Source organism: Nipponia nippon, unplaced genomic scaffold (genome assembly GCF_047370975.1).
Source record: "Nipponia nippon isolate SJK-2023a ecotype South Korea unplaced genomic scaffold, ASM4737097v1 scaffold_4, whole genome shotgun sequence".
NCBI classification, from domain to species: Eukaryota; Metazoa; Chordata; class Aves; order Pelecaniformes; family Threskiornithidae; genus Nipponia; species Nipponia nippon.
This window is the reverse complement of record NW_028262358.1, coordinates 120267171-120292085: the sequence shown is the minus strand read 5'-3', so window position 1 is coordinate 120292085 and position 24915 is coordinate 120267171. Positions and strand designations below refer to the sequence as shown.

The 24915-nt window shown below is 44.0% G+C and overlaps 3 protein-coding genes across 3 annotated transcripts in view; 1 reads left to right on the top strand and 2 right to left on the bottom strand.

Annotated features, from left to right (window-relative positions):
* The window catches only part of RCAN2 (regulator of calcineurin 2), a 92213-nt gene extending 91629 nt beyond the window's left edge, over window positions 1-584 (bottom strand). Inside the window, exon 1 of the mRNA XM_087773444.1 lies at window positions 432-584. The gene's annotated coding sequence lies outside the window, so the exon portion shown is untranslated. The remainder of the gene's footprint in view (window positions 1-431) is intronic.
* Window positions 585-6039: 5455 nt separating this feature from the next.
* Window positions 6040-19313, top strand: LOC148053497 (uncharacterized). Its single transcript, XM_087776949.1, has 5 exons — window positions 6040-6122; window positions 6596-6661; window positions 12952-13081; window positions 15665-15833; window positions 19177-19313. The coding sequence occupies exons 2-5, from the start codon at window positions 6649-6651 to the stop codon at window positions 19213-19215; spliced, it is 351 nt and encodes a 116-aa protein (XP_087633075.1). The 5' UTR covers window positions 6040-6122; window positions 6596-6648; the 3' UTR covers window positions 19216-19313.
* The window catches only part of CYP39A1 (cytochrome P450 family 39 subfamily A member 1), a 25341-nt gene continuing 16252 nt past the window's right edge, over window positions 15827-24915 (bottom strand). Inside the window, exons 8-12 of the mRNA XM_009467332.2 lie at window positions 24110-24243; window positions 23117-23212; window positions 21337-21425; window positions 17336-17423; window positions 15827-16199 (exon numbers count right to left, since the gene is read on the bottom strand). Of these exons, the coding sequence (XP_009465607.1) occupies window positions 16128-16199; window positions 17336-17423; window positions 21337-21425; window positions 23117-23212; window positions 24110-24243 (479 nt within the window). The 3' untranslated portion in view covers window positions 15827-16127. The remainder of the gene's footprint in view (window positions 16200-17335; window positions 17424-21336; window positions 21426-23116; window positions 23213-24109; window positions 24244-24915) is intronic.

Below are 24915 nucleotides of genomic sequence, written 5' to 3'. Positions count from 1 at the left end.
CAGCCGCGGGGATGCTCCCTCACCTCACCAAGCTTCTCTCCACCGCCGGCGGACGAACCACCTGCCCCAGCGGACCAGCCGCCACAGCGTTGTCCCTCACCGCACGCCTCCACCTCCGCCCACCGGCCATTTCCAGCCGCCCGCCCAGGGCTGCACGGCGGGCACCGACCCCCGCCGGAGGGCAGGCGCCGGCGGTAGAGCCCCAGGCTCGCCCCGCAGCCCGTCCCGCATCCCTCCGCGCCCGAAAAGCCGCCGGTGAGAGGAGACCCGCGGTAAGCAGCGGGACCCGGGCAGGACCGCGGGCAGAGCCGGAGGGGCGGTTATATAACCCCGCCACAGCGGGCGCACGGCGCCAGGTCGGCGGGGCAGGGCTGCAAGCGGGCGGGCCCGCCGGGGAAGGAACCCCTCACGGCCAGCGGCCCTGCCCTTACCTGCTGCGCCTCGCTCGTCCTGCGCCTCCTCGCCCGCCTCCCCTGTCGCCGCCGCCGAGCCCCGAGGACCGCGCCGCCGGCTCCTCAGCGAGCGCCCCGCACCTCTCGCCCGCCCAGCGCCGCTGAGGCGAAGGTGGAGGACAAGGCGGGAGGGGTGAGGGGACGCCGCAACCCAATCAGCAAACTCCTCCGCCCAAACGAGCGGGCGGGACTCACCAATAAGAATGCGAGGAGCAAACTGGCCCCGCCTCCTCCATCCCTTGGCCACGCCCCTCAGCTCCCACCGCTTCGCGCCGGCTCTCGGTTACCAGAGTGGGCGGCGGGGGCGAGGGGCGGCGGCGTTCCCCGCTCCGTGTGGGGACAGGTGAGCCGGGGGAGGGTCTCACGTCGCCCCCGGCACCTAGGGAGTCGTAGGAACCAGGCACTGGTTTGTGTCCTCATTAGCAGTGCGTGGCAAAGCTTCTCTCCCTCAGGGTGTCGGCCCCCCTGCCCTGAGGTGAGGTGGGGTAGGATGAGGTGAGGAGAAGAGAGGTAAAGTGAGGAGAGGTGGTGTTGGGGTGACGAGAGGTGAGGTGAAGTGGGATGGGGGTGAGGGGGGGTGGGATGGGGTAGGGAGATGAGGGATGGGATGGGGTGAGGTGGGATGGGATGGGGTAGGGAGATGAGGGATGGGATGGGGGTGAGGGGGGGTGGGGTGGGGTAGGGAGATGAGGGATGGGATGGGGTGAGGTGGGATGGGATGGGGTAGGGAGATGAGGGATGGGATGGGGGTGAGGAGGGGTGGGATGGGGTAGGGAGATGAGGGATGAGATGGGGGTGAGGAGGGGTGGGATGGGGTAGGGAGATGAGGGATGGGATGGGGTGAGGTGGGATGGGATGGGATGGGGTAGGGAGATGAGGGATGGGATGGGGGTGAGGAGGGGTGGGATGGGGTGAGGTGGGATGGGATGGGGTAGGGAGATGAGGGATGGGATGGGGTGAGGTGGGATGGTGTAGGGAGATGTGGGGTGGGCTGGGATGGGATTGAGGAGGGGTGAGCTGGGATGAGGTAGGGTAGAGGAGAGGCTGCATGGGTTGGAGAGAGGTGGGATGGACGCCCACACAGTGCCAGCACACCTTGCCATGGTTTTAGTGACAAACCTGATGTCCGCTGTGGTGACTTTGTAAGGGGCCTAAATACCTCTGGAGGATGGAGCTCCCAACCCCTATTCCCACTTCTGACCACCGACAAGCAAACTGGCCCTTGAAGTGAGCTCCGTCTGGAATAGATCCAGTTGTCGTTCAACTCTTTTTCAGACTAACAGGTGAATAAGGTGTATCTCCCTGTTACAGACGAGGCCAGAAGGTGCATTTGTAGGACTCTTAAGGAATGTGAAGGTTACAGTGGAAAAAGGCTGATCATGGTCATGATTTTAAAAAGAAGAGAAAGCATGCAGATGCCCCCAAGGCACGCTTTATTAAAGGAAGGGCTATTTTCTCTCTTCCAGCTGTACGTCGGAGACTGCTAAGCATCAGAGGCTAATGCTGATTTTCTGCAGTCTCTTCTCTTTGGAATGTAATACAGAGGGATTTAATCAATAGGGTGATAAAGAAATGTAAATAGGTTTCTGTAAAGATGTCTTTGAAAATCTATAGAATATAATGGAGAACTAGAAGACTCCCATATAATTATTAAATACCCCATAAAAAATCCATGGAAGGAATAAGTCTCCATTAGTTAAAAATATATAAAAAGATGTATGCCATTTATAGCAGCACTTTCCAATAATGGCAGAAAAACTGTTGTAATGAATGAGATCAATAGTGTGTCCCACCTCATCTCTGCAAATACCTAAGAGCAATGCATTGCAGATTGTTGTACTTGCAACAGAGGAGTTTCTTCCTGGTCCCATTAACTAAGAACTGACTTATGTCTTGATGCACATCTGGTTTAGACACCTTCCAGGCTTTCTTCTTTCTTTCTACTTTTATTTTTTAATATATAATCGGTAACTGATAGCAGTAATTATTATTTCTTGTCGTTTTATCCTTGTGCCTAAAATATGAATTCCTGACCGTGATCTTACTGCTTTAAGCACTATGCAGAAGAGAAAGCAAGCTATGGAACCGAAGATGTCACAAGATAAACTAATTGGGTTTTAAATCAAATTATATGCTTGTTGCTTCGGTTTTTGTTTTAAGAATTAAACCTGATAGGATATCTTCCTTTGTCTCCATTTACATGCATTCCCTTTGCATGATGTCTTATTTTAATATTCTGAGTAGGAAGAGCATCCACCGTGCTTTTTCTGTCCCACGTTTTATGTTCTACAATTTCCTTGTGTCTTCATAACCCCATACCTCTTAATTGTGTCTTGGTCACAGTAGCCAGCCTCAAGTTTTATTCTTTTTCATATTTTCCTATTGGGAAGAATATTTTCATTGTGATGAAGTTGCCCTAGCGTATGCTTTCCTTGTAGTAAAACGGGAATCTCTACAGTTATGAAAGCAAGCTAATCCACGTTCAGGAAAAATCAGGAACGCCTAAGCCAGTACTTTGGCAATGCTTTTAAATGCATCCAGACATTATTGCTAAGATGAAGGGGAAAAAAAAAAAAACAAACAGAATTCCACTGTTTGTAGTGAAAATGTCCTTCAAATTAGATACTAATGAGAATGGCAGCAATTGCAGGGCTTTTAATATCCCCTGTTGTAAGCATTAAGGATTTCTATTGGGAAAGGTCACAAAGTAATATATTACTTAGACATGGAAAAAGCGGCGCTGCAAAAATAAAAGAGTAAGAGCAACTGAGACCACGTCCTTCTTGGAGTCGCACTGTTTGCTCACTTAGGCCCCAGCGCTATTCCGGCCATGCAGCCCAAGTAGGCACCCTTGCTTCCTAAATGCTGTGAGCATCTTCTCACAACCCAAGCAGTTGTAGAGTGCGAAAACCTGGAGGAAGCTTAAATTTTGGAAAGGATACCAAAGGAGGTGATAAAACAGCTGCTACTTGCAAGATTTGCAAGCAGTGCTGTAGTCCTGCTCCCACAGATCTGAGTGGGAGTTTTGTTACTGATATCCCCGAGCACAGGCTTAGCCCATCTCATCCAAATCCTGAGCTACTCATTATCTTCAGTCTGCACCTGCTTCTTATCTACAGACTTAATCTGTAAGCAGAAGTGGCCTCTCAAATGTACTGAAGCAACCACACTGAATATCAACACAAATAAAGTACTATAACCAAAAGACTGTGGCCCCCTATGTTATGCTGATTTCTGATCATCAAAATACAAACACTGACTCACTCCTGCAGCCTTTGCAGGAGCTTTGGTGACAAAGTTTTCTCTTTTCAGAAGAAATGAGTAAGTAATGTTTCCAAATCTGTAGATTCTCAAGAAGTGAACACTGCTGCTTTGACATCTCTGCTCACTGGGATAATCCCAAATTCTTTGGCCAGATATAGATTATGATTTCTTGCAAATGGCTGAGTCTGGAGATTAGAGTGGATAAAGCAAGTAAAATTAATGTTGACTCTATCAGCATTAGCGTACCCTTGATTGTTTGTTACTTTTTTAGAATATAAAACCATAGTTGGATCCATCTAGCTCTGTATCTTGTCTCCAGCAGCCAAGACTGAATGCTTAGTAAAACAGTGTAAAAATAGACCATGTATTCTTTTCCTATTTACCTTATAATTTTTCAGCAACTACTGAGGTAGGAACTTCTGGAACTCAGGGTTGTATCCAAGCTACTCTGCTTGGTAGCTACCAGTGGTCCTGTTCTCTAGGAGTTAAGACAAACTCTTTTTGAGCCCATTTGTGGTTTTTCTTTCCACAATGTGCTGTGCCGTGCTGTGATAATTCTTCACTGTGTAAAAACAATTTCAAGTCTTATTCCTGATTGTTTTATTAAGTGTTCCTTTGTTACAGAGGCAGTAAATGAAATTTTTTTTTTTGACGTTCTCACCATCATTATTTTCCAGACTTTAATTGGATTTCCCTTCAGCTATCCCTCTTTCAGGCTGATGTGGTTCTCTGTTTCCAGTGTGAAACTTTATCACCATCTTCTCTATCCTTTCTAATTTTAATAGAAAACATTACTTTCTTTAAAACATTGATTCTGCTAAAATAACTGATGAATTTTGCTGGATCTGGAATAGGCAAGAGCTGTGTGGCAGAGGGACTCAGAAGAACTCTGAGCATATGAGTGATGACTCAAAGTCCTATGACTTTGGGGGTCCCCTTGTCATCTAAGGGGGGAGCTACTAATTCTTAACATTCATTTCCCCTTTTTGACCACTTCCTAGCCCCACACTAACATTTTCAGAGACCTTTCCACTTTAGCCTCCAGATCTGCTGCAGCAGAAGTGATAGCTCGAACCAGTGTCTCATGTACGTATAGTTAGGGTTATTTTTTCCCATGTACATTACTTTGCACTTATCACCACTGAATTTCATCTGCTATTTTATCACCCAGTCACTCAGTACAGTGAGACAACATTGCCTCGACACCTCTTCAGTTCCATCCTGTATGTGTGTAGCAATCGCCAAGCAGCTTAGATACAACATATTGCAGATGTTTCTATAAAAATGTGTAAAGCAAAGGCTATCTTTTTCTTTTTTTTTTTTTTTTTCATTTATCTACAGAGCATTTTGCACAGTTCTGGGTGCAGGAAGAATGATTAATAATTGCACCAATGAAAAATTGCTGCAGAAAGGGAGAGTATCCTTTTCTTGCTGTAAAATTTCTGTGCCTGTAATGCCCTTGCACATGGCATCCCATGAGCAGGTTGATCATGGAGCAGGGCCCTTTCCTTCTTCGGGGATTTGGAGATGCAGAGAAGCACATGCTTCAGCTGTGCGCAGGGATGCCGGTTCCCTCCAAATCTGGTGTATGGGGGTCAGGCAAGTGGGGAGAACCTGTGGCAACACTCTGGGAACCCCTGAGCTCCCAGCCTTGCAGTGCGACAACCCCTGCATTTGGCTCTGCTGCTCCCTAAATCCTCTCTCTGGAATATCCACCTTGTTTCTGAGCATCTTCAGGGTCAGACGGAGGTCAGACAGGAGGCTCGTGTCTCTTAAGGCAATGAGAACAGGAACAAAGAGTCTTCACATTTTCCATCCACTTCTGAGAGTGAGAGTTGCCTGAAAAAAAGTCTTTTTGCTTTGACATTGCAAAAATTCCATATCTAACATAAAGTCCCACAAAACAGAGCTTTATTATCTTACAGCTAACCCTCAGTTTTGAAGACAACAAAAATGCCATGTCCCAGTTTCTGGTTAAGGAATATTTTTAACCAAGAGATGTTTTTTTAGCCTAGATGCATGATAGATCAAGGGGAAAAACAGGTTTCATTGACTTTTAAAACAATCTCCATTTCAAGAAAGGAAAAAAAAAAAAAAGCCTTTTGTTCTGTAACAAATACCATCCTTAAAGTACAAGTACAGTTCTCTCCAATCTGAAATATTATGGCCAGATTTAAATTCTCCCATTTGAAAGAAGATGCTGAAAGACGAGGAAGTTTTCATTTTGTCGAAATATATGAGGTATTTAAAATGATTGTTTTCACCTATGGGCTGCCTGTTTCTTCTCAGCTACCATCTCTGTGCAAAATGAAGGCAGCGCTGTGTGAATCACCGGTTGTGTGTATACCTGCTACCAAAGCTACAAGCATCTCACGTTGTGAAGTAGAGGGATGACAAACTGCAGAGGTAGGATGTTAAGGAAACCAATTTCCGTGTTTCTTTAAAAGATTCTCTTTTCCTCTTGATGTCCTTTTCCCAGTGATCTTCTCTTTGCACAGTCTTAGACTGTTTCTTTCATAACTGGTTCACTAAGGTCAAGGCCTGTGCAAGCTACCATGCAAATTCAAAAGCGGTCTTGAAGGTATAGTCTCAGTTCAACAGCATGACTGATAATGTCAGCTCAAATTCCTCAAGAACAAACTGTGGTTTGCTGCCATGTGTTAACAAGTAGAAGCACTTGGTTTCTAGGATTTACCCAATCAAAATACGGGAAGCTAAAACATCTGGCTTGTCAAAATGATCATAAGCTTATAGAAGGAATGCCAAAGATGCCAGACAAATAAAATCCAGAAAATGCGCACAGTTTAACCAGAACATAAGTTCAGTCTCTAAACATACTGTCTTACCTTCCTGATGCACTGATTTCTGTCCTGTTTTAGACTGAAATTCTCCGGGAAGGAAACTTCATGCATTTGAGGAAGTGTTAAGCATCATGATGGTATTTAGTAAGTAATTCTTACCACCTCTCTTGCTATTTCTTAGATTTGTGATGAGACGTATTAGAAGTGACTTGCCCATTGTGACCCAAATGGAAATAAAAAATGAGCCATAGCTATGTGACCTCAAGCCAAACGCTTCAAACTCATGTACCTAAATATAGACACCTAAATAAATGGCCTGATTTTCAGAAGCACTGTGCAACTCTGAGACTTGTAGGTGCTCTGAAAAATCAAGATGCTTATTTAGGTATCTAAATACAGACTGAGCTTCTGAATATATTTTTTAACCTGCTTCAGAATATAAACAACTAAGAAAACAAACGTACGACAAATACTATTTTTACGTGTGGTAATTAGAAGGCCAGAGAGTGTAATCAACTGCAAGACACAATTTACTCCTATAAAGCAAATATAGTGTGGTAATTATTGTTTATTAATTGTTGAGAAGTAGAATTTAGGAGCCCTAGTTCTGAAGCAGTGCTAGACAGGTTTGATGGAGAAGTCCATTGTACTAGATTTCTTTGCTTTTTATTAATCTTTATCCATAATTACAGAGATTGACACAGAAGGGCTTTCAAAAATGTCAGACTAAGGAGTTCTGTTTATATTGAGAGATCATAAAACATTATTTATGTGTTTCATTCTCTTAAAGTGTGAGCCATAGTCTTAAGGATTTTTGTGTTTTTCTTTTCTTTCTGAAATATTCATTCATTATTCTGGCACTTTTAGATGACTGTTGAAGGCATAATTGGGATATCATTGGCAGCAGAGGAGTGTGAATGATGAGTTATTAGTCAGCACATGACACTACATAACATTGAGTTAATAGAAAATAAGCAGCTCAAGCAGGTAACAACTGAGACTATATTTTTGTGCCTGAATTGTGCCTAGAAGTAAAAACTTACACACATGGCCTTTTTCAACACTTCTACTAAGACATGTTTTGTTCAGACACATTATGTTAGTGTATGCTTACATATATATTTTTTTTATATATATATTATGGCACTGATGTTCTAGAAATACATTGGTGATTGACAGTTGGCCCCTAGATGGTGCCAGTGCCTACGTACTGCCAGCCCTAGTGCAAGGTGAACACTAGAGATGGCAAAATGGCACCGGTTTTCGTGACACAGGTATTCTTGGAAAGTCATAGCTTCCACGATGCTGAGTCATTGCAGCAGAGCAACCTCTGAGGAGTGTCCTTCTTCCACATCAGCCAGAGGGAAGTCACTACCCCTTCCTCCTGCTCTCCCAGCCGTGTGACAGAGCTCCAAAAGAGAGAGCCAGACCATCCAGGCATTATGTTCTACCAAGGCACTGATCTGCCAGTCTTACCCTTGCAGTGTTGCAGTCCAACTTTAAGCTTTTCAGATATTTGGCAGCCTGGATATCTGAAAATCCAGGAAAAAAGGAAAGAGTAAGCTGGGTTTACAGCTGAGCTGGGAAGGAGGAAAAAGGGCACTAGTGAAGTTCCCAGGGAGGATGGGAACAGTAAAGCGAAGTTAAAAGGGAAAGGAGAGAAGAAACAGGGCCTCTGCTCTAGATTCTGCCCTTGGGCGGCTCCAATGCCACCTCTGGAAGAAGCCAGCTGTGCTGTGAATTCATTATGTAAATCTGTTTGCAGAAAGAGCCTGTGCTAGAGATGTCCCGTTCAGACAACCAGCCCATCAAGAGATCCAGCGGCACAGCATGCTCCCAGGTTGTGAGATGCTCAGAGTCCAGAAGGTGGGACAGCCCCAGCTCCCACCCTTCAACCCCTGTACAAAGATGCCAACGCTGGCATGTCTCCGTGTGGAGGGATAAACATATCTTGTCATGTGCAGATCAGTGCTGGCAGGTGTGGTAGCTCAGGGCAGATGCTTTAGTGATTGCAGCTTTTGCTAGGTTCTGTCACTTGGATTTGCCCTGGCTTGTGGGTACGGAGAGAACTCATTACCCAGTTTGTTCCTACAGACCCATACAGGGTACCCTACAGGTACAAACTGAGCACGTCCACTAAACCTCTGAACCAGACGGCACAGCCAAGGTCTGTAAGAAAAATTTAGCAAGGCTGAATATGTTGATTAAAACCCAAAGGACAGAATATAACCATCTCCTGCTGATCCGGGTCTTTTTATTATTTTAAGGAACAACCAGACCATTGTGATGAGACTGGCATTTAACAAAGTGGTGCTTGATTTCAGTTCATGGTAAGCAAAGGCCAGTTGCCAGGTTTTCAGATAGTAAAACATTCTTTGGTTTATTTTTTCAGAAAAAGAAACTTCAAACCCCAGGTTTAATGCCTGAAAGCAGCCTTGTAATCATCCTGTTTTATCTGTGTATTATTCTAGTTCTATAAACAGGCTTAAAATAGTAAATGATAACACCAAGGTTTGGACAGAGGAAGAACGTCAAAGGCAGGATCTTGAGCTGCAATGAATTACTTAAAGAGTAGAAATCTTTAAGTATCTTGCACTGCTTATCTATTCGTTTTAACCTGGAAATCACACTCGGGCAGCCATGGCACGATACTGGAAAGCCCTTGATTTTCTTTTGGTATCAAGCAAACAGAAGGACACACTTAATGCTTTTCTGAGCAATGATAGTTTTCAGAATAAAGGCCAGATAAAAGGCCAATGCCTTGAAATTGCCTCTGGATCTGTGTCAGCAGTAACAAAGACCAACACTATGAACCCACCAAAACTTTTCTGTTTAATTCAAGAGAGTCAAGTTGAGCTCCAATTGAGAGCTTTGGCATGAGAAGGAGTGACAGAGCCCTGTCTTCAGCTTGGAGCGTGCTTTACCAGTGCAAGACCCCTTAGCCAGAGGAGTCTGGAAATGCAATGCTGAAGGACAACATCCATAGAGCCTCACTGGGCTCTTATTCGGGTCAGATGTTCACAGAAATCCCTGAGCAAGGATCCAGGGAAAAGTGAATGCCAAATCTTGCCATTCCCTAGTTACACTTTGTAAAGAACACGATCCTCCTTAGCCTGAGGTTTCTCTGGCCAGCCGTGAGTACCTAATCTGACATCTTCTAAACCCTACCTTGTCTGACCAGTATCATACCCTCAGAAAAGATGTTTTCTGCATTTGTAGACTACCTAAAAGTTGCTTTATGGAAGCGGAATGCCTGTACAGAGAATTTAGGTCTTCAGACTTTTCTGATTTATGTTTTGTGGATTCCTGAAAAGTAATCAGGTTGCCTTTCCCTCCTCTCTCCACCCCAGGAGCGCACACACACCTGATCAAAAGCTTCTTTTTCAGAAAAATGTGCAATTTTGTTTTCAGGACTATTAATATAGAAATGTAATTTCAGTCCTTGGTAAAACAATTCCATTTCCCGAGCTGCATTTTTACCTCATTTCAGGTGGGAATTTGCTCGTTTTCACTTCAGTCCGCGGCAGAAAGGCACAGCGAGCTCCAAAGGCCCATCCGTTATTGAACTTCAGTATCCTCAGCCTGTTCTCAAGTCACCTCTGAGAATTCCCTTTCTTAAGCTAACCAGATTGACTCCAAGGCTCGGCAGGCTTAGCAACATTTTCATCAACTTTCTGATTCAGCTCTGATCTCTCTCAAATTTATCAACAGCCTTTTGAAATCACAGCCAGGGCAGTTACAGTGCTGTCAATGGGAGATGTAATATCTCCTCTCCAGCACAGAATTTCTTGTTTTCCTATCCAAAATCCATGTTATCCCCTTCAGGCATCGTATCCCACTGGAGTTCGGGGCCAGCTGTTTGCTCATTTGCCACAACTCCTTTCCTCACTTGTCCTTTTCAAAGCTGCAAAGACTTAGCAGTAATAGTTGCACTGTGCTGGTACATTAAGCCCTTTTGATGCTTGTTACTCCAATACTCTGCCTGCTGCTTGGGAAAGATGATGTATCAAACTTCTATGCAGTAAAAGCAGTATACAAGTAAAAAAGCCTGATACAACTTAGGACAGTTAGAGTACAGATGTAGTTCCTGTCTCACAGGTAGCTGCTAGACAGCCTTCTAGATAATGCTCCTACGCAGAGGTTGGCTTTATGAAAGGACATTGTATTTTTACTCGACAAGAAACTTGTCCATAGTCTTTAAATTCCAAGCTTTGCATTAAAACCAAAGTATTTCTGAGGAGTCTCGGATACAGCTGTTTCATCAGCATCTTAAAAAGTGTGAACTAAGAGATTTAAAATATTTCTTTTGAATATTTTGACTGTAACTCTGCAAGTAATGTAATTTACCAGTAACACAAATATGACAGTTCCAATTCAGGAAAGCATGTAGCTTATCCAAAGTCTTACAGACATCCACTGCTAGCAATAGGCAGGCTTGAGTGCTCTGATGCGTGTGAGCAACACTTACAGCTTTTAATCCATAGAGACTTTGCAGCAGTGGGTAATTATCATTATTACCCCACCGTATAGATGAGGAAACTGAGTCACTGAGGCATGAAGTGATTTGCCCAAAGAGCAGAGTGAGTCAATGGGAATGCTGGGAATAGCGCGCAGAATTCCCTGCGTTATCCATTGGAGTCGTCCGATAATATCATTTTATAAATGCTCTATCTTTGTAAAGACTTCAGTGCTATAATTATCTTCCCAGGACTCTCACGGAAACAAGATATTTATAACTCCATTAAGCCTTTCCTAGCAATTTTATGATCAAATTGAAAAAAATAAATTATGCTGTGCCGATCAGTCGCATGTCCAATGTCATTCAGAATGCCTACATGATGAAAGCTTCTCCTTGGTTGTTTCAGTTAAACGCTTGCTATCTTTTGAATGCCTTTCTTGCGTCCAGTTCCCCTTCCACTGCATACCGGTGGAGAGGAAGTATTTTTTGCCATGTGATGAGCCACGCATTTAGAATGTACCAAATAACTGGGAAAGATGCTTGCTGCCAATAAAGCCTACTGGTTCATGCTATAAATGTGACCGTTTAAAAAAAATATTTTTCCTGAAAGCCCTCAATGTTTGCCAGGTTCACCTAAAATGAGCAAAGCTACCTCAGTATTTCCACTAACCTTTGTACATCTTTAAAATTGCAACACAGATGCCAAGGCTAACTGTAAACAACGGGCTAGCAACTGAGGCATTTGGACCCTGGTTCAGCAAAGCACTTAAGCGTGTGCTTAAATTGAAATCCATTCTTATTCTGCAAGTCCATTTTGTTTGCTTAAAGCAAAACACATGCTTAAGTCGAGTTTTGCTTGGCACAGTGCTTAGGCACAGTGCAGAGCTAGGGCCTTAGAATTAATTTCTTTCGAAAGGAAGTAATTATTTTTAGCTTAGCTCTCAATGGCTACAGCCGTATCTTTTAGTCCCCAGATAGCTATTTTCAGGAGGTATACGTGCTAAGCCTAAACTTCTGGTTTCTGTGACAATCAGTGGCACAGAAAAGATATGGAATACCGTTACTAGCGTAAAGAAAGAGACCACTTGAAATACTTGACTGCTAAGTACAGATGAGAGGGGCCTTCAGTGAGGCTCATTAAAGGGAAGACATAAAAGAAGCTGTGATTATTCTGGGAGGTGGCTGCTGATACCACGGGTTATCTTTTCACCGTGCTGACTGGATAAGATTCACTTGCAGTAGGTCAACAATTTTAACTCAAAATGTTTTGATGAGTTTTCTGTCACATATTATATTTCCACAGGAAATTTATGATTTCAGGGAGTATGTTTATACTTTCCCCAAAAGTATCAAAAAAGGTTTCGCTGCAATGTGATATTTTCTGTGGGTTTTCTTCCTGAAACTCTTCTTTAATATACAATAAAGTCCAAAAATTATTAAAGGAAATTTGATTTAAAAGAGTTATATTGCTCATGTCTCATACCTCTAGATTTCCTCTCTCTTGTTAAGAAGACTCCTACCATTTGTTTCACAACATATAGTCCTGGCCCACCAAGACCGCGGGTTTTGCTCAGATAGATCTGGCCTACGGCATGTCTGGAGGGGGAACAATTGCATTTTCTAAGAGGGGAATTTTGTGGGGCATTTTGAGGGATGCCTCACTGTGTTCCCTTTAACATCCACACTTCATCCAGAAGGTAGAAATACAAAGATGGGTAAAAATACATTAATTGTTTTTCTTTTTGGGTTAAAAATCTACTTGTGGAGAGGAGATACTACCTTTGTGGTGGCAGTATGAATAAAAACCTCATTCTGACTCCTCCTACTGACATGTAGAAAATACCCAGTGGGAAAGTGCTGTCTTTCCCTCCCCCAGAAGCTTCTGAATTACTTCCAGGTAGAAGACCCCATTTAGCTCTATCACTTGACCACCACGTTGCTTTACTAATCCACCTCCCTTGGTATTTCTGCCTAGGAAAGTATGGTCATGTGGCTGTCATGGAGCTGTCATCCCCTCCAGGGCAGTCTCACAGCGACGGGATCCCAGAGGCAAGCCGACTTTTCTTCACCTGCTTGTTTGGTATCTCTCTGGCTGTCAAGAACAGGTACTTCTTTCCTGCCAAAAGCCTACACTTTAATAAAAATATGTCCTGCCTTTCAGGACAAATATTTTCATGACTGATTCTAGCCTGCTAGGGAGTTGCTAAATCCAGTAGCCCGACAGAGGTGAGGCTGCCGCAGCTCCACACCCCTGCATCCAGTCTGCAGCGAGGCTGCGCATGGATTCCCAGCAGGCTCGTGCACAAACACACAGGTACAAGGTGTGTGTGCACTGATGAGCCACTGGCCGGCACAGACAGAAACACTCAGCACTCACACGAGCAGCACCAAGGGCTCCGTCCTGCTCCCATCTCTGGCAGATCAGGGTGAAGGTCTGTGAGTGCAAAATATATACAAAAATACACATGTACAATGTGGATCCCTCCAGTTCGGAATCCTTCTTCTCCCCAGCTGCCTCCTGCCCAGAGAAACACACATGCACACACACGTACAAACAGGTCTCCGTCAACCCCCAGACCCCACGGGCTCTCAGCTGGCCTGAACCCCCTGGTCTCTCCAGCAGCCAGCTCCTCCATATGCCTCGCCCTGGGAGACACACAGTTCACCTACTTGCCAGTTAGCCTGGCTGGATTTTTGGTAGCCATCACACACTGACGTAACACACCCACACAGTATGCACACCCGCACTCCCTCCAGCTGCTGGCACCACGGACCCGTGGCCCCTCTGACCCGCGGTCCCACTCCCGTTGCTGCCCCCACACCCCACACCCATACATGCACACACACGAGAGCCCCTCACCCAGGAAAAGTTAAGAACAGAGGGTAAGGAGAAGACAGGGCAGACTGCACTGATCAGGCACAGGGCACAGCCAGACGAGCATCCCACCCAGCAGCCTGTGTACATGCAACTGACCTCTTCTATCCCCTTATCCCTCTATTTTCCCACATTTGTTCCTCCCCAACCCACCCTGATCACCCCCTTTCCCCACCTTTGGTTCCTCCCCTAAACATCCCACAAGAAGTCTTGTGCAACCACAAGCTGCTCCTCCCCTGCATCCCACAACGTGTCCCATTCCCACAGGGAATTCCCACAATGGGAGAGCCGCCCCCTTGCTGCTGCGGGGTGTCCCCCCAGGCCACGGCCAGCCCCGGAGGTGCTGGGTAGGGCATTGCTCAGGGTCCCCACCTGCTTTTGCTTCTCTGCTCCTCTGTGCCTGGGGGGGAACATGTTTTTTATCACACACCCAGCTCACAGGCTCTTCTTGCGGGATGTGGGAGGAGGCAGAACGTAGTTCTGACCAGACCCAAGATCACATCAAGTCTGAAAACTCAGCAATAGGCAGAAACTGCAGCAGAATTGTGCTCGTGTTTAGGGCAGATCAGAAGCCATGCGCAGGGGTGTGTTATGAAATATTCACAGTTTTAGTTGGCTTGAAGTGCCTTTTATTCATTCTAACCAAATTGATGCTGACCTTCAGGTTATACTTTCCTTTAGGGACCTTTTACTTTAAAGTCAAGTTTGCCATTACGGACTTTTGCTTTTTTGAGTTACCTCTCTTGGGAAAAAAACCCAACCAAAACAAAACCACACACACAAAAGAAACCCCAAACCCCAAAATTAATTAAACAGAAAAATAAAAAGAAATGCACATTGGGGAAAAAAAAAAAATTCTTCACAAAACTACAAAATACCAGAACGGATATTATGGACATTTCCAAATTTTAAAATTAAAATATACACTTTTGGATAATGACCACCCATGAAAACCAAGGGAATAGTTTTCTGTTATGGAAGAGAGAGCGAAACAGCAGTTAAGAGTGCAGCTCTTGCAGAGTTAACCACTAGGAGGTAAATTAGAAGTTGAACGAAGCATTTTCCAGCCATATAAATCATTAAAGTTTGTTAAACGGTTGTATCCATAACTGAAGTAAGCCAACCATTTAATGAATTATACAACGTGTTATTTTCCTATGCATGTTATTCCCATAGTTTTTACTGTTGTTGAAAGTCCATTTGTGTTTTTTTGCAAATACTTCTAAAATGATGAATAATCTTTACTTAAAAGACTAAAAATACATGCCGGCTATTATCGTATATGAAATCTGACAGCAGTTAAAGCGTTGGTATCTGAACTTACTTGACAGCTTCTTTGAACAACTTTTACTAGGTATTCTTTATAGGATTAAATATTTTTAGACTTGTGCAATTTGTTCTATAAGTAAGTCATGCTAAAGGGAAAGCAAAAATGTTCTCGATATTAGACAACGAGTCTAATGAATAGCAATAGCTTTTCTTGCAATCACTTTTCATTAGAAGTCAAACATCACGATCCAGCTTTCATTGCATATGCATGCAAGGACTGATTCTGAATCCTGCGGAGCAAATAAAGCTCAGTAGAAATTTTAGGTGCTCCAGTGGAACAAGACCCCAGTGTTTCCCATGCTTGCAATTTTTTCATTACAAATGCATTTTATTTGCAAAAAGTTGGCACCGATGGCAGGCAGAGCAGGCCAGATCGCCACTTAACTACACAGGCAGTGGTACAGAGGTCATGCTAGTTTATTGCGGCTGTGGATCTGATCCGGAGGTCTCTGCTCAGCGCCGTCCTGTATTTTGTGCCCACCAGCACCAGGAAGCTGTACGGAGTTACCACAAGGCACCGCTTCGGCCTTGGTTCAGAGAGACCTGCAGGAAGCAGTGACCTGGCCCAAGGGACCTGCTCTTCCGCTGCTTCCAGCACAACTTCCACGCAGGATTTCCAAACACAGCAGCTTTTTGTCCTGAATGTCTGGCTGGTGAGTCTAGTATATCAGATCTGCAAAGTCTGCGAATAATTGGCCCACAAATTATGAATGCAGCAGGAGAGCTTGATTTTTCAGTACTAGGAGGTAGGCAATCAGGTGAGGAGCACAGATAGGACTACACTGGTATGGCATACCACAACGCAGAGCACGTACAGCATTTAAAGCTGAAATTAAGAACTGTTAAGGCAGAGAACCTATCTGAAGATGCAGGACAGGGAAGCAGCTCAGTGGTCCATCCATCCAGGGGTGGCTGGCAAAGGAAGGGAAGTTAGTGCTGGGCAGCTTTCATTCCCGGCATTTATACTGGACCCGGAATGGTGCCGTGGGTTGCTGTGTCCCCACCAAATGTAAAGGGCTCTGCAAAAAGAAGAAAATCAGTAGAAACATTTAGGTTAGTTCAGTGAATGGAATTCTCATCATGCTTTAATACTAAAAGATATAAACATAGTCTTGGAGCTTTGGTCTTAGAGAACCAAGACCAAATACTGAAACTATTTCTTGGCTTTGCTGAAGCCACTGAGTAGAGCCTTCATGATTACTTTTTATTCCACTCACTCTGACAGAGGATGACACGTGAGAGCTTAAGAAACTCTAATGGTTTTGAATATCTTCACCAGCATAATTGCCTGTGGGTGCAGACCCAAGTTACAATCAACTGCAGTGAGAGCTGGCGTGGCAACGCACCACCAGTCAGGAAGAGGCACCTTCCTCCACATTCTGGGTGGACTTTCTACCACTACTTGAGATCAACATCTCACGTTCTTCAAGGAGAGCAGAGGAATTAAGTTCTCCCAGCTTCCGACTTCCAGCCTAAAGGGCAATCATACAAAGCCCATGCCACTCTCAACTTCTCCCTCTTCTCCTTGGCAGTTCAGCTATAGAGCGTGTTTGTCACGTTTAGGCTGTGACAGACAGACATGCTGACTTTGCAGCAGTCCACGTTTGTGAGGAAGAAGGATTTCTGGAAAGTGGAAAGGACACAGTCCAAACAGGGAAGGAAATTACTGCTGAGGGTGGAGACCGTGCCACTCTCCCTTAATGGTAAAACCTCTCTGTGCCACAGTTGCTCCTACAGTCTTACCCTAATCACTTCTCTTCCACCCACCCCTGACTATGTAGTGGAAGAGCACTGCGAGTGCTGCATCTGATTTCATATCTTTAAAGTATTAATAATCCAGTTCCATAGTCATTGTTTTTGTGAATGGCAGAAAGCAATTATAAAATCTCTTGTAATGTTTAGGCAATGGTGAGACAAAACACTCTTGCAGGTGCATTCTTGTATAGACAGCGCAGCCCCACTAACATTGCTGGAGTTACTCTGGGTTTTCTGAGTTAAAATGAAGATCAAGTTATTCATTACATGTTTTATTAACACTCCTCTCAAAATTTTGCTTCATTATACATAACCACAGTTGAACCTGGTTGTTCAGCTGAGCGTGATGAATGAAGGATATAAAGATGTGGAACGCTATCTAAATGCATGGATCTTTTACCTCCTTTGGTACTGCATCCAAAAGCACAAATTCATATTTGTATAGGAATAGCACAACGAACAACTGGATTTCCATGATAGCAAACCACCTGCAAGAAAATGGAGGAAAACATTGGCCATCCAGCCTGACCATCACACGGGTGTTGTCATCAGATAAGAAACAGGGTGTCTTTGACACATTTTACATTCCATGCTTTAGTTCTGCCTGAAAGTTTATCTTCAGTAGGAAAATATGCTGTGGCTTTCTTCGCTGAGCAATGAAGCCGAACAACACGAACATAGCGGCTGCCCCTTCATTCCGGTGAAACGTTAGACCGACAGTATCCCTCTGACACCCTATTTTAAAACAGCCCCTTATCATTATGGTTTTTTCCACTGGGTAAACATTTATGTTCTTCTAACGCTTGCTGCCTTGATATAATTTCATAGGAGTGAGAAGACAGTCAAATATAGAAAAGGCTATATGACTAATTGTGCTATATAAAGTTATATAATACAGCTGGGAGCCTGATGACTTCAGAGTAGCTGTGACAGCAGGAGTTATTATTTAATGCGTCAGCATTAGAATGCAGTATGAGGCCCAAGGGCATGAGTTTTTTTCTGTGACGCTCTCAGAAAAGTCCTTCTTAGTCAGTCCGGAGAAGATTTCAGATAACTGCAGGTGAACCCCTCTAGGCTATTATTTTTTAATGTTGGTATGTACAAGAGCTTTCTGCATTCGGGCACTAGCATGCGCCTACGCCAGACCACGGGATTACTCACTTGCAGAATTTAGATGTAAGTTTTAAATACCTACTTAAAATAGTAATACTACCTTGGTCTTCTACACAGTTTATTTTCCATTATCTGAGAGATGCTGGAAAACTTGGATAAAACAGCTATTGGGGAATTCACTGGGGAGAAGGCCACATGACTGCACATGGCGTCAGCCTGGATTTGGCCTGGCAGGTGTGAAGAGGAAGCTAATAATCCCCACGAGACCCAAGCTAACTCCTGCAGAGCCATCCAGATCTGCGCACGGAGCCACCCTGCGCTCCCGAGTGGGAGGATACTTGTTTGTTTTGGCATAGCTTCAGACCCGAATTATCTCCGTGATTTCACATTGGAATTACCTTGAGATAGGGAGCTTTTGGTGACCTTGAGCTCGGGGGAATGCAGTGCAGAGAGATTCCAGTAGAAATTAGCTCAGGTCAGGCAGGACTTGCTAACCCAAACTCCACACCAGCAGCACCGCACAAAGGTGGGCTCCTCACAGTCACTGCACTGGTTGCACAGTGCGGTCCTTGAGGTCCCGCCTCTGAGCCATCCTCACTGGGTTGGCATGGATGTACCATGATGCAGCCAAATGCCAAAATGCCTCTAGGTTGCCCTGAAAGTGGAAATGCTGCATTTACAGAGGGCTGTCCTTCAAACACAAGCACAGCTGGATGCAGGCTGACCAGCTCTGATACCTCCATACCTGCGGCGGGGTTCGGCTGCAATCTGCCCGAGCGGCAATGGATGTAACCGGTAACTGACTGCGGCGCTTCATAGAATCATAGAATTGTTAAGGTTGGAAAAGACCCTTAAGATCATCGAGTCCAACCGTTAACCCAGCACTGCCAAGTCCACCACTAAACCATGTCCACAAGCACTGCGTCTACCCGTCTTTTCAATACCCCCAGGGATGGGGACTCAACCACTTCCCTGAGCAGCCTGTGCCAGGGCCTGACTACCCTTTCGGTGAAGAAGTTCTTCCTAATATCCAACCTAAACCTCCCCTGGCGCAGCTTGAGGCCGTTTCCTCTCATCCTATCGCTTGTTACTAGGGGTAGATCTCAAAGTGCTTTCTTTTCCCAACAGGCTGCTGTTGTTATTCTGCTCTGCAAACAGAGACGCTGAGAGACAAGGACGATACGCAACACACATGTCCGAGGGGGGCCAGAGGGACAGTCCAGGAGTGAAAGGCAGGACTGCGGAGTCCCAGTGCATCCTTCTCTCCCACAGCGCATTATACTGAGCAGAAACCATGAGCTTTCTTGCAGCTAAATGCCCACCTCTCTTTCGTATTCGTGACTGAGTTCTAGAGCAGTTTTCCTGCAGAAACTCTGAGTCACGGCTGCCTTCTCATTTTATTTAGTCACAAGGGGGTTTGACAAGGATGTGCTTTCTGAGATCTTGCCCCCAATGCACTGCTACATATTGGTGCTGTGCTGGAACCCAGGAGCCCAGCTGTGGATTGAGGTCCTGCAGTAAATGGAGTCTGAGAATGAAATCGTGGCCGTTGTGCTGAAGGGTTTACAATGTCAGCATAAGATAGGAGACAACAGACGGAGCCGTGCAAGACAAGCACAGTTGCACAGGCAACAGTCACCTGGTTTGACAAAAGTAGCTTCACTGCCATCAAATTTTTCTTTTAGGTAAGAGAAGATGGCTCAGAAATGGCTTTGTAGGAGCTCTTCCCAGGTCAGTTTGCTAGAATATTTGACAAGTAAGTTATTATCTAGCTTTCAGTTTGATCAAATTAGCTTTTTAATTTCATGATGAACTTTTGCAATGGAGAAATGAAATGTTTCATACATTTCATTTATAAATGACAGCACTGAATTAAATGAAAATGCATCTTAAACTTGAAATATCATTGTTTCATTCAGTCATACCAAAGAAATCTGCAACCTGGGATCTAGATACATCCCTTGATTTCATTTCCTTTCTTCCAAGACCACCACATTATTCTTTTAGAATTACTGCTGAAAAATGTGAAGGTGTGTGTTACCATGTGGACTGCCAAAGGGTCTGAAAGGACTATTTGTCTCTCAGCAAGAAAAAGATTCTCCACCTGTTGTCTATGTAGAAATGTTATCATTTTCTTTCTAACCTTAAACTTATTTTAAAGATATTATCAGAGTGCAGAGAACAGCCCGAACAAAGAAATAGGTCAGTATATATAAACAAGCAGCTTTCAGAAACATTGTTTTGTAGCTTGTCCTGTACCTGCGGATGCCTCTTGTGAATTCTGCTGTCGCCCTTGCTGGGAATGAGGCTGTGCTCATATTTAGCTCAGGACTATGGTACAAGTCACGGAGGTACAGCAGTGAGTGAGCACTTGCCTCCGGCAAGCCTAAATAGTGAATGCAGGTTTATTCATTTTGTTTATGTCTTTAATGCCTTCACAAAGTTTATCTGACAGTCGTGTCCAGCCTCCTATAGGGTGCAGATTCAAGAATCCAGATCCTCTGCAACACCCTCTGGATTCCTTGCTCCACATGGGACTCTTGAGTTAAAGTGACTAGTTTTAAGGATTCTTGGTTACTTGCTTCTGAGAGGAGACCAGGTTTTGAAGGCAGAGAATTGAGCATAGATGTTTGAACACAGGAAAGAGGAGCAGCTGGCTCCCTGGGACTTGTTCCAGGAAGAGGGACAGCAGAGAAAACAGCAGAAGGAATGCAGGAAGCATCGAGGCTGGCATTGCTGGAGGAGTGAAGAGAGACAGGATCTGCAATTTAAGCCATTGTACAATTGCGTGGGCCTTAATGCAAAGACAAGATTTAAACAGAGAGGAGAGAGTTAAAACATATGAAGATTAGCAAAGATATCAGTGGCATCACAGAGGATGACAAGAGAGTCACACACCAGAGAAATGTTCTTTAGGTTAGTTTAGAACTGGTTTATGGCAACCTAAAAGCCTGTGTCTGTAAACTGGCATGTTTGTAAGTGAAACAACTCTCCCTTGATGAAAAGGTACCTCAGCAGCAGCTGAAAGTTGACTTTCCTCCCTGGGGGATAGCCCTTGATACGCTGGTCTCAGATTCTGCTTTTATATCGTGACCTAACCTCTCTTTTCCAGGAATGAAACCACTTTCAAATCAGTTTAAACAAGGTCCAGATAATACTGAACATTAAGGCACTGACAAAGAGCAAAGCAATGAAAACACTTTATCTCCAAGTGTAAGAGGAGCCCAGTTCAAGAGAGTTGTTCTCTGCAGGGTTTGGGAATAAATAAACCCCAGCTGTTTCACTGACCTTCCTGGACACTGATGCTTCCCTCCTCCGAATGCCACAAAGCTGTCCAAGAAAGCATTCTTCTCTAAATTTGCCTCTTTCCAACGATCCTGTGGGAAGAAACTTTTTTTTTCCAAATCAGCCTTATATAAATAAAGCTTAACTTTATTTCTCCAGGCTAAAAATGACCTTGGACAGCTAATCCTCAATACAGAGTTGCATTAACGCAGTTTTTTGCATTCAACCTGTTAGTGTTGGGAGTCTGGATTCAAAAGTCAGCACCAACTCAGGGAAAGAAATGAGGGTCCCATCTCCAACATACTTAGTGCTGGAGAGGTTTTCAAAATCACCCCTAAAGCATTCTTCCTATACCTCCCCATTTTTCTAAATCCTGCGTCTCGAGCATGCCTACAAAAATGCGACCTTCTCCTTTTAAATATATGCACATTCAAAGCAAATGTTCAACCCATACCTTCCCTCAGCCACAAAATCGTATGACGGCACACAAACGACTCGTGCATGTCTGGCACACAAACCGTTTCTAAGACGCTGTGCACAGATAAATGCCAGGTGTCTGAGCCGTCACACAAGAGAAAGGCCAGGATTGCACCGTCCCATTCTCAGGTGCAAGCCAGTGTGTGAGAAAATGAACTCTTCTCAACAAAAACGACCTGTCTGTACCCAGAGGGCTCCTTGCTCCATCAAGTTGCTTTAAGAGCAAAGGAACAACACGAGAAGCAAAGCAGTATTGGCTAAAGTTTGGGTGGGCGACACTGACAGAAGTAAATCTCTTGAATGCTGGGCGACAAACTATACCAGCCTCCAGAAACTCCGTGCAACTCTACCAAGGCCTTCAGGTAACACCCCGCCAAGTTTATGGTGGCTAACTCCTCTGAGGAACCTGTCTTAGAGAAGATGCAATCTTCTGTTTGTTTATTTTGGATTTTTTTTCAGCTTGGGCTGTTTAGAGCTTTCTGAAGAGGAAACCTGTTAGCATCGAAATCCAATGAAAGCAAGACAAAAAAATCTCAGTGGTGACGAAGCAAGGCGATACCATTTGGGACGGCAATGTCCAAGGGGTACTCCCCTGTTCCTCATGGAAAAAGGGTGAGTTTCTAAAAAACAAGCTACCTTGCCTTTTAGGAATAAAGTTACTAAAGAAATAAGCTGCCGCATCAAGGTTTCTGCTTAGGGTTTCAGACAAGCAGGGATTGTTACGAGGGATTTCAAATTGCTGAAGAGTTTGCTAAAAGGCAAGTTTTGTTTAAATTACTCCTTGATGTATTTCTATAAAAAAGACAAACCGTTTTTCAGCGGATGGTGCTAAAAAGAGCAGTAACAAGCCTGCCCACGCGGCCACCTGGAGTGGAATAATAATCAAGAAACTCTAGATGAGCTACTGAATTAGCAGAGCTAATATCTACCCGAAATCATCTGACTGGAAAGACCAATGAGCCTGGGTAAATACGTGGAGATGAGCTACACAGACAGATGCCAGGGGGAGGAGAGCACTTGGAGCTGGGTTCAACAGTGAAATCAGTGGGGTCTTTCCACGGTGGGCTTTGAATCAAGACCAAAGTGATATACAGTAGCACCATATTATTTGGAATATAGAACTGAACTTTAAAGTCTTGCTTATTCCTACAGGCTCCTCCTTTTTGTGCACATCTTCTCTGTACACGAGGCCATCCTCCAGACGATGGGGAATGCCCCACTTTAAGCCAATTTGTCCATGTGCTTTAGTTGTGAAATAAAGAGGAGAAAAGACAGCAAAATACCCATGCTAGGAGTGACAACTTACAGGTTTGAACATTTCTGGGTCAGGAAAATATTTTGGATTCCTGTGCAACCAATACGGCGACAACATCAGCATGTCCCCTGCAGGGACGGTGAAATTCTGGAAAGGAGAAAAAACTCTTAAGAAAAGAGAAAATCACGGGTTCAGCTCACAAAACAGTCCCTCCTTAGTACTTCTCTTCCATCAGCAGAAGGTCCTAACAGAGGACAAGTAAAGGTGGTAAAGCCACGGTGGGCATATTACACGTTTGAAGCTTCTTCTTGCTGTTGCCCTTTTTTCCATAAGAAAGACCTAAACAGTAGAGAATGTGGAAAGACTATTTTTGTTCTTATTTGGTTTTTCAGGTATAGAAATAATAGAAACATTATTTCTGGCTTTCCCACTTCTTGACGTACCATGTGAACTGGTATTTTTTTCTAAATCTTTTGTTAAGCACTTCCTTCAAAGCACAAAGAACTTCACAGAAAGACTTATATGACAATAGACCTTTACGGGACTTTAGTAATTTCTTAAATGGGCATGAGTGCCGATTCCTTAAGAGAGAGTGTTTTTCTCCCAAATATTTATTTGTTAGACTCCTGAACGCTGGCACTTCCCCTCTAAATGGCACTGAAGAGAACAAACAGAAAAGAAGGAGCTTCATCAGTTAATAAATCATGGTGCCTTTTACTGTATTTATTGTGTCCGATTACTATTTCATAGAGCATCAGCACAGTATCTCCAGCTCAGTTCAATTTAATTTAAATTCAGTTCAAAACTGAAGGTAAAACTATGAGCAAAAAAAGCAAAACCACTCTTAAATTAATGACAATTAAAATAACGAGGATGAGTAAATCTGTTAAACTAAACAGAAGTTATATGTGAGATTGTGGAATATCTCTACTATTTTAATTTTATCTAGATCTATTGGGAAGCCACTTTCCAGACAAAACATACAGCCTCCTTTTGGGAAAAAAAAAGAAAAAAAAGAAAAAAAAGAAAAGAAAAGAAACTCACCTGAATTCTTATTGGGTTTACTACTTTCTTGGTGATTGCACCTGGAGACCTCAGCCGTATGGCTTCCAAAGTGCACCATTTAATAAAAGGGAGCTTCTTAAGGTCCTCTTCAGAGACTTCTATTTTATCTTTACCTGTTGTGGCATGAGAAAGAAGAGACTGTGTAAAAATTAGATTTCATACTTGTTTTGATACATGCTGACATGCCTTGCTTTAGACCTTCTGACAGAATACCTCAAGACTTTAAGACTTTGTTTACACCCAGAAATTTTCTTTATATTTCAAAGTAAATAAATGGACCAAAATCAGTACAATTTAAGAAAAGCCACTGAAGATAACTTAATAACTCTAAGGTAGCTGTAGATACAGCATTTGCCAGAAGAGGCCAAACAAAGTTCATCTTGGAAGTTAGGAGTCCCTGGACTTTTTCAGTACTTTGGTAGGACACGGCGTGGGAATCTCAGGGACTGTAGGCACCAAGACAAGTAGTCAAGGCTGAGCCCTTGGGCTATGTTAACATTAGCAAATAAAGCAGGGCCAGGAGAAAGGCTTAAGCACTGGTTCACGATTATCCTTATTGGTTAATTATTGGCATGTTCCTTGATGTGGTTTTGACTCATGTCAACCAAGAGTCGTCCATGAAAGTCTAAGCCTCGTTCAGGGGACTGCATGTGTGAATAACTGCTCCCAGTAGGTGACTGTTTTTTGAGGGAAAGAGATTAGTCATGTGGGGGTGAATCCTGCTGGACAAACTGGCCTCAGATGAGAGAAAAGACACCAGTTTCTGGCCTGTTTTTGCACAGAGC